The 10,435-nt window shown below is 31.9% G+C and overlaps 1 protein-coding gene and 1 long non-coding RNA gene across 2 annotated transcripts; both read left to right on the top strand.

The window, feature by feature from the left end:
- The first annotated feature begins 2,657 nt into the window (after positions 1-2,657).
- On the top strand, positions 2,658-4,283 carry LOC139513677 (uncharacterized). The gene is made up of 3 exons (XR_011662497.1): positions 2,658-2,782; positions 3,749-3,850; positions 4,193-4,283. It is a non-coding gene; the product is annotated as an uncharacterized lncRNA (long non-coding RNA).
- Positions 4,284-5,287: 1,004 nt separating this feature from the next.
- LOC139513670 (dentin sialophosphoprotein-like) lies at positions 5,288-9,795 on the top strand. The gene is made up of 2 exons (XM_071302368.1): positions 5,288-5,485; positions 8,815-9,795. Exons 1-2 carry the CDS (start codon positions 5,347-5,349, stop codon positions 9,651-9,653), a joined length of 978 nt encoding a protein of 325 aa, XP_071158469.1. The 5' UTR covers positions 5,288-5,346; the 3' UTR covers positions 9,654-9,795.
- The last annotated feature ends 640 nt before the right edge of the window (positions 9,796-10,435 follow it).

Raw genomic sequence — 10,435 nt, 5'->3', positions numbered from 1 at the left:
TTGACTGTGCACATTTTCAGAATGAAGCACTTCATACAAAATGTTCTTCGGTCCACGCTTTTACACCTCAATGAAGTTACATAAAGCATTCAATTCTTAAGTAATTCTAAAATATTAGATTTCAATTTATTCTGTAAAGGAACATAATTAACTTCGTCACAATTTCTCTGTTTGTTTCTACACTTTCACCATGCAGTCAAGTAGCCAGTTCCGTACTGGCATGCACATACGGATTTTTTGCTATAAAAAGTTGCTGTTTCACAATTTTGGAAATTATTTAAAATTAAGGAATGTATCTTTGATTCCTTGCAAAGCTTTGGCGATACGTTTTGATCTCTTTTGGTTAATAGCTCTTTATATTTTTAATAAGCTTTGGATTTTAAAATATTGTTTCATCGAGCAACACTGAAGTGTCATTAACTGTCGCATCTAGTGCAGATAAAGTGGTGTCGTTTATGTTATTTCAAAATCGTTTTCCAATGAGAAATAAAGTTGTGATTGATTGTCAACTAATGGCGAGAACTTCAATCTCTTAAAAAAACCTCAAGACATACAGTTTTGTCAATGTAAGAACTGACAAACATAAAGCATCTATCAGTAAAGGATAACTGTTGATTAGTTCTAGAACATAAAGGTTTCTCATTAAGTTTTCAGTTTTGGCTGATATAAAGGCGCAAAATATCGGACATATAACGAATGAAATGCCGAATTCGTAATTGATATGTTTTAAGTCAGACATTTAAGATTGATATGAACAAATGTCAATGTTATGTACTCTGTTAAAATTAATTAAAAAACCCCAATTAAGATCTGAATTTCCAGTAATTTAAATCAATTGATGAATATCCTTGTCGATTCAGTATATGCATTCGTAGTACCAGTAATGATCAATATACTTAATACTAAATAAGTATAAATTTCTCCTTATTTTTACATATTTGATTAATTGACAATTTTAAAACTCTTTCTTATATATATGTACACTGTTATTTGTGTCCAATTTATGTTAACGCTTTGAATTACTTGTAACATATCATCACTGCAATATATCTATAACCCAAAACATTCAAACGTCCCGTGTGCAGATTGTCACACCTCCTCTGTGTCCAGTTAAACAAAATCATTGTTTGTTGATAACACACATTATTTTCTTTGCACATTAAAATACTAAATATCGATTGCATTGTACCATTCAGCTGAGGTTTCCATTTAAACTTGATTAGATATTATAATTTGGTCTATTCATTGATCAAAAGTTTGTAATGAAAAAGTTATCGATTTTATAGATCTTTTAATTATACCTAAGATTTAACAAACACGTTTATGTATGTATCAATCCATAGTGATTCCAGAAAAAAACACGTGAGTAGAAAGACGACAAAACCTGTTATTTAGATTAATTAAGAATATAATTTCCTTCATCAATTCATTTATTGTATTAATGAACACAACAATGATAAACCTTTAGGTCTGCAATATATTTCGGTCGTTCTGTGGCGAAATGACATTCTCAGACTTTTCTACTTTCAGACATTATCTAGATTACCAAACGGTTCGACGCATGTTTTGACATCTAAGCTTTTTGAAAAAAAACATGCTTTGACATCTGAGCTTTTTTTTAAAAATAAAAAAAATATTTATCTTCGGTGCATATGTTCCAACATTCACTATTTATATCCTATCTTTACTGTTCACAGCTAATTTGTTTTTACACAAAATACTGTTATGTTTTCAAAATTATATTTCTTTGTATACTCGACCACTAGGTAGACTTGCTTGACGGAGGATCTTGATAAATGGCAACGTGACTTTTTCAGAATAGCTTAATGTCATATGCATAGATTATATGACACGTGGGATGTGCTGTGGTCTTTATTTACAAAAGTTAGAACTGAGGTCGTTGTATGTCATTATATAAAATATTAACAAAATGGATACAAGTGAATTTTCAATGTATGATTCTCTCATAGATAAACATTCATCAAAGAGAATTAAGCTCGAGCTTGCAGAAAGGTAAGAACATTTTATTGTTTTTTTTTCTCTCTCTGGCAATTCCTATAAGTCATAACAAAGCATGCTATCATGAATGAAATATTAGCGTGGATTTTTTTTCACTTTACTGAAAGAACTCTTACAAACTTAAAAACATGTTTTATTTCATAAGTTATATAAGATTAGATTTATATGTTTGAAATTTGAAGTTGAAAATTAGCACGTGTCTCAACACATAATTTTTGAAATCAGAGTTGCTCAATTGGATATACTGACAAAGTAAAAAAAAATGCACAAAAAAAAACTGGACACTAAGAAACCCAATCCACAGGAAAAAAATAAGATGTTCCTTACACAAGTACTATAGCCAGAAAAACATTTTCGTGAGAAACGTTTTAACTACCGATAAGTTTTTGAAAGTATTTTTAATCTTAAGCAAGCATGCATGTGTTCTTTATTCTTTGTCAGTGTTTGAAATATATCAAAACGACGATGCTTATTTGAGTTGCATAAGTTTTGAATTCAGGAAGTTGGCCACTAAATGGAGCTTAGTTGCACGTTGATTATCACGGGAGACATGCTATTTGAATACCATGTCTCAAGTTTCATTTGAAGAGTTCTTACTAATTTCGTTAATTAATGGATTTTATAAAGAGAAAGTATATTATATATTATGAAATTGTGATCATCAGTTTATTTCAGTTTTGATATGTTTTACAGGCTTTTGAACTTTGCAATATCACCAGATGAACGTGAGATCCAGTCGGTTAAAAAGACAAAAATGCCAAGGGTAAGATTTTCATACTGTAATGTCTGTGATAAAAATGACTGGTAAATAAAGACAACAGTAGTATACTGCTGTTCGAAATTCATAAATCGATTGAGAAAAAACAAACAAATCCGGGTTCTAACTTAAACTGAGGGAAAAGGCATCAAATATCAAACTACTACACAACAGAAACACAACATTTAAATTTAACACACACAGAAACGAACAATAATATAACAATGACCATTTTCCTGACTTGGTACCGGACATTAAAAAAAAAATAGTTGTGGGTTGAACCTGATTTTGTGGCATGCCAAACATCCCGCTGATATGGCAATGTTAAATATTCCATTAGAATGACAGCATTACATGACAGGACTACAATGGTAAGCTTGAAAATCCAAATCAAACTTATTAGAGTGTCACCATTTAGATAATTCTTTGGAGACGACCTTCGATATATTTTGAAAAAGAAGGAAAATGGCGAATTAAGTCATGACATAAAATTCTTTCATGCAATTGACAAAATGTTATGCAACGGAACAGAACTGATTTTCATTGACGAAAAAAATACATGACGGGATAGTAAAAATAATTGATCTTTAGGTTCTAGAATACTTGATGAAGGTTACTGTAGAAACATATGTAACACTCATCTAATTTGGAATCGTACATTTAATTACTACAACTTGTTTATGCTACCAATGACATGCCTATACCTGAGGGTTTTTGTTTTGCCTTATAATGATGACAATGATGCATTTTAATTATTTAGTTTGGCTGTAATCTTATTGTACTAAAAATAAGGCTGAAACTCTCTTTGAAAAAAATCGAATTTTCAGTTAGAACATACATGCCCGATGAAGACCCAATCATTGTCAACGGACTTAGAGGATCGACTGCCTTACCAAATATTTTATTGAAGGGAACTATGGTATTTGGTTTTGATACATTTTTTAAAACTGACATTATCATTGGTTATTTTAGGATCCAATGTCACACAGAATCATAGAGAAGAGGCGACGAGATCGCATGAACAACTGCTTGGCAGAACTCAGCCGGCTTATCCCACCAAGTTATTTGAAACAGGTAGAATACTTATTTATTTCATTCTTACTTATTTCAGCTTTCAAAATGAATGCTGACATGAGTTTGTTTAGGGTAATTTTGTCAATAGATATTCTCGCTTTAACTTTCTTTATTAAACATTTTTTTGTGGGAAATTTTGAGTCAGTAGATTTTTTTAATTGTACATTCAAATACTATTTTAATATTGCCGTTTCTTTAGAATTGTTCAAAACCAAGATATGAAATAACAACGAAAAAGAATTATTCTTCAATCCTCAGAAACAAGAAAATATAAACAGATACACGAATAATTTATAAATCTGCATATGTCAATCTAAAATTAAATTCCATAAAATATTTCAGGGCCAAGGTCGTATTGAGAAGACGGAAATTATAGAAATTGCATCCAAGCTTATACGAAACTTGTTGAACTTGCATAATTTTAGAGGTATGAAATATATTAACAGTTAGTGTATCTAATAGTTTCAGTTCAACATTAGAGATGTGATATTTTGGCGAAAAAAGGCTTCGATCGACGAAGTGGGACATTAGGCTCCTTCCCAAAATCCATACTTCCATATACTTTCATATAAGAGTAATTTTAGCATTATGATTTAAAGATTGTTTTTCACTAGACTTTACGAATAAGTATTCAAAATATGCCATTGCTATTCAGTAATTGTCACATGCAAATATATGTTCTCTGTTTCAAACATCAGTTTAAGCATTGCTTACAGACAATCATGGATAGATATAATTATGATTTACTAGTTATCGTCTTTGGATTCTGTAAATAAGTTACTGAGTGTTACTGTGCGTTGAGATATCAAAAACATGTTAAACGCCGCCGCATTTTTACGTTTATCCCAAGTCAGGAGCCTCTGGCCTTTTTAGTCTTGTATGATTAAATTTTATTTTCTTGTGTATAATTCAGAGTTTGGTACGATGATCGAACCAGTGTTCTTATATAAACTCATCATAGATACAAGGACTAAATTTTGTATATACGCCAGACGCGCGTTTCGTCTACAAAAGACTCATCAGTGACGCTCGAATTCAAAAAAGTTTAAAAGGGCCAAATAAAGCATTTCTTTGTGGGCCAGCTGAAGGACTCCTACGGGTGAGTGCATTTCTCGCTGCGTTGAAGACCCATTGGTTGCCTTCGGCTGTTTTCTGCTCTATGGTCGGGTTGTTGTCTCTTTGACACATTCCCCATTTCCATTCTCAATTTTACGAAATATATCAATTTATCAATATCCGTGCTTCAGAAGGACAGAAAGAGGAAAGATATATTGACAATGTTTAATAGATTGATAATACCTATATATAAATGAATCAAAGCAACCAAATTCAGTTGTATCCTTTCCTTGCTATATTGTTCTTCTCAAACATCATAAATACAACATATAGAGCTATCAATGGACACAATTTGCATTTGAATAATTTTAGAAATGATGGAGAAAGAGTTATCGTCGGATTGTGGTGGAACAAACCCATGCTGTCAAGAAAACTTTTACATGGGATATAAAGAATGTCAGGATGAAATACTGCGACATTTAATTGACACTGAAGGGATGGATCTTAAAGATGGCTTTTTTCAGAGAATTACAACTTTTTTAGATCATAGCAGTAAGAAACATCTTAGATTATCAACAGGTATTAACCATTCTTATTAGTTTTGTGACATGATGTTGATGTTAAGCTCATCTTTCCTAAAGGGTTAATGAGAACGGTATTATTTCTCAAAATTAAAAACAACTCTTTTTAAATGCCATGCGTTCGAAGAAGGACACTGCAGCTTCCATGACAAAGTATGAGGTCAAAGATTAAGTCAAAAGTAATTCGACTGTTACCAACCTCATTACGTTGTTCATACAATCAAAGATCAAATATCATCTGATCATAAACAAAGAGAACTTACAGCAAACAGTTCTAAAATTACATGGTTTAAACGAAGTTAAAGAAAACAAGAAATAAAAGCAATCCGGTACTTCTCTATCTTCTTATCAAAATAACCTAAACGCTTTTGATAATCAAAGACACTACTGAAAATTATATTTTACACATCAATTTGAAACTTATCAATGGATACGAAATTAAACAAAACTACTTTGGCGTTTTTTTTTATCTATTGATACTTATTTATACATGCAATAAACTATGGAATTAAAAAAGATATAATGCATTTACAAAAAGAATAATAAATAAATGTTCATAAAACAGCTGAACATATGAAAAAAATCTGCGTAAAAATCTGCGGTTGATATTTAATGATCATAAATATTCATAGCTTGCCCCAAAAGCATTTAGTTCAAACAAACCAGAATATGATTGAATGATTGTTGGTGATTCACGCCACTTTAAACACTCTTGTTCATATCTTGGCTGTCAGGAAGTGGAAGTGGGAGTGATAGGAGAACACCCCCGACCGCGGACAAGAAAACTGACAATCCTAGTAAATCAAGATCGGAGTCGAACATACTTGTCATGTGTGGGAACTAAACAGGAATTTCCATTCCATCCATATGGGACGAATAAATGGACACTTCATTGATGAGTTTATCCCAAAACTCCTGATTATAGATGGACTGGTATTAGATAAGCGAACTTTTTAAACCCCGCCCAGTCAGATGAAATAAATCTAGTTATACTCCCATTTAACCTTTTTTGCAGTGTTGCGATAAAAAAAAATGTGATAGTGGCAATCAATGGGGCTTAGCAGCCTATGGATAACATTCTTGTTTTATAAAAAAAAAAGGCCGCTCATATAAATATGTTAAAAGTTGCGATATTCGACTCAAAGGGCAATTTTTATTTTTAACAATACACATCTTTTTTTACATTTTGCAAATCTCTTCTTATAAAACTGTTTTCAGGATGCATTTTTCTCTTTTAAAATGACGAATCTATTTTCTACGACTCAAAATCATAGCTCTGTGCTTACAGCAAAAAGTAATAAGAAAACACAATTGCATTAATGCATATGCACTCTACTGATAATCTCATATTTCTTTTATGGTAATGTACTTCATAGTTTCTTTTGTTCTAAATTGCTGAAATGACATGTATTTAACTTAAACTAATACATTTGTAATACTAGTAGTCTTCTTTGTCTGTGTAGTTATTTTGGTTGTTTATTTTAGTTTTAGTTCAAAGTTTATGTTTAATAGACTTTTGTTAAAAATATTTTCCCCATGTGTGATTGTCTGAACAATAGTCTGTAAAACAGTGTACATGTCGCTGGGTGTAAAAACTAATACTTTCAGTTCCATATCAATTGCGACTTCTTCGTGAGTCTTAGGCATAATTGAAAGTCATTAAGAAAATTCCATGACCAGTTGTTCGATAGCTCATTTGAATATCTTAACAGATGTGTACGAAGAGAGATGAGCCATTTTAAACCTGATAATGCAATTTTCAAAATAATCTTCGGTTATGTTTAAGATAGGTTGAAGAGTTGACAGGCATTGTTCCAGTACTAGTTTTTCACTAATGTTCTGCATGATGAATGTTTTACATTGTTATATCAATGTTTTTGTCTTGGATGTTACATAAATAGCACTAACATGTGTTAAGGTTGCTGGTTATGTAAACAGTCATTGCATTGTCTGTTAGAGAGTTTAAGCGCACCCTTAACTACTACGAAAAGGTTTGAAATATTATACTTGTGTAATCAGTGTTCATTGCTTAATAATTAATTTTTCTAGGAGATTTTGGTGAGTCTGATTGTTGTGTATCCAACATGTCCAATTTGCTTTGGAATGTGAACATGTTTTTTTATATTAATATAAAATCTATGAAGTATATTTTATTACTTAGTAAGCACATTCTAAATACTGATTTAAATATTTGATTGCATATCTTGAACACAAACTACGATATAATCATGTGCTCCTGGTGCAATAGTAAATTTTTTTTGTGTATAAAGTTGATCAACAAATTTCTAGTTATTTGATAATTTTTAATACTTATTTTAAAAGTGTTGCTAATTATGAATAATAAAGGGCTGCGCTTTAGCGCATGATACGCCCGTTGCTCTTTTAATTTGTCTTTTATGCTATAAATGAATTTATATGATCAACTAGAAATATATATACAAATCAAAAGGGATGTTACATTAATATATTCACAAAAGTTTCATAAAATCCCCCTTTTTTAAATATAAAAATTCATAGATATAAACAATTTATCAAAGTTGCATAAAATTTTGTGAAAGTGTTATTTATTGTCCCAAAATTGGCAAATTCCCCCTTTTTTTAGCATAAAAATTCATAACACGGAAATGTAAAATCTGAAATTTATAAAAATTGAAAGGGAGCTTACATCAATAGATATAAACAATTCACCAAAGTTTCATGGACATTGGTGAAAGCCTTTTTAAGTTATTGTCCGAAGTGTTGAAAATCCCCCTTTTTTTATGAATAAAGCCCCATAAATCCAAAACTTAAGATCTGAAATTTATAAAAATTGAAAGGGAGCTTACATCAATAGATATAAACAATTCAACAAAGTTTCATGGACATTGGTGAAAGCCTTTTTGGGTTAGTGTCCGAAGTGTTGAAAATCCCCCCCTTTTTATGAATAAAGCACCATAAATCCAAAACTTAAAATCTGAAATTAAAAAAAAACGAAAGGGAGCTTACGTCAATAGATATAAACAATTCACTTAAGTTTAATGGAAATTGGTGAAAATGTTTTTGAGTTATTGTCCGAAGTGTGGACGACGGACGAATGGACAGACCGACGGACGGACAGACCGACGGACGGACAGACGGACGGACTGACAGACGGACGGACGGACAACGGTATACCATAATACGTCCCGTCTAAAAGACGGGCGTATAAAAATGAATTTAAAACATCTTATGAGTAATAAACTAGCTATGTCAAGATGACCTTCTGTCTTAGATAATAATGTATTAAGGTTTTCTCTCTCCTCTTTTTTCACTTACTGGTGGTGCAGACATTTCATTTTTCTATTTTAGTAAAAACTGCACCTGAGATCCAAGATGTAAAGCCTAATGATTCTTTGACGTCAGAAGCACCAGTTTCAAATTTTAGCTCACAGAGCAATGGTCAAATGCTACAAGGCATGGGAGTTTCAGAAAACAACATTGCAATGATAAAACAAGATGAACATCTTTGTACCCTGCTAAAGCGAACAGAACAAACATCAAGCCGAACATCAGGATACAGCAGCATCAGAAGCCAGTCATTGTCAGAAGGAAGTGTATCGTGCATTACACTACAGTCAGTTCAGGGAGATACAGCAGATAGAGATGAACGTAACGGCTCTAGAGGCAGTTTATACTCCAGTGAGGAAAATTCATCTGAGGGAACTAATGACAGTAAGATTGATTACCACAAGTCACATACGTACAAATTTAAGCACAATATAACAAAAAGGTTTTCTGAAGAAAGAAGTTCTTGGGATCACAAAAGTGAAAGATCTTCAGATTCAATGGAGAATGAAAATGAACAAGGAAAGCGAAAAATAGTAAGCTACAGTACTTCAAGCCCCAGCACTGAATACAGTCAATACTTAGGATCAGAAAATAGCTCTACAAATAGTAATTGCAAGGAAAATAAAAATCCACATGATCAGAATGACTTTGGGAAGGATGGTCGTTTTGATTCAAAACAGGTGCCTTTACCCGCCTTTGTGCTTCACCCTCTTGGAACACATTATGTTCCCGTATCAATACCTCCTACATATTTCAAAAGTGTGTTTAAAGACGATACTAAAGGATCATCAGCATATCATCCCATTAGTATCCCGGTGAACTTCTGTGGTCCAAGTGTTTCCATACAAACACAGGTATAACAGTAGCTCATATGTGCCTCAGAAGGACAGAAAGAGGAAAGATCTATTGAAAATTCATAAAAAATCGAAAGATTGTATGTATATGTTTGTAACAACGATTGTGTTTATATTCAAAGATACGTATTTTTTCTCCAATTATTTCACTAAGTAAAGGTTCAATCTATTTTATCGTTGCTGTATATTTTATCATTTGAAAACAATTAATTTGAAGATATCAATACACTTTACCATATATTCGTTTTTATTCATATGTAAAGCACACATGTAGGTGGTTGACAATTATACTGAATTTAACACGGCTAGATCTGATGAAGCGTGAAAATTTGTAGTCATGCCAAACACTTATCAAAACTGGTATAAATCAAAAATAGAGAGAAGAGAGTAAATAGAACTTCGCGAAAACATGAAGCTTACTCAACGGCTTCTACATAATTGTCAGAATATTCATCTTATTTACAGAGCAGCTACAGAAAGGACCAGATAGAAAACATATACTATCACAAAGTAAAATAACAAATGGCAATTTTAAAAGCTCAAACACACAAAATGAAGAGAAAGCAAGTGTCACAGACCTGACTTGGTATAGGCATTTCTTAATGCAAAAATGGTGGTTATTTCCTGGTTTTATAGCAAACATAACTTCTCACTTGTATAATGACTTTAATGACTCTATCGTTCAAAACTTTCTATCTCCTAATTTTGATAACACATAACCACTTTAACTTGAAAATGTGAATTGTCGAGGCATATATATTCCTTATGGCTACTTAATACGGGGGACC

Source organism: Mytilus edulis, chromosome 1 (assembly GCF_963676685.1).
Source record: "Mytilus edulis chromosome 1, xbMytEdul2.2, whole genome shotgun sequence".
Lineage (NCBI taxonomy): Eukaryota > Metazoa > Mollusca > Bivalvia > Mytilida > Mytilidae > Mytilus > Mytilus edulis.
The sequence above is the reverse complement of the archived record's forward strand: the minus strand, read 5'-3'. Positions and strand labels throughout refer to the sequence as shown.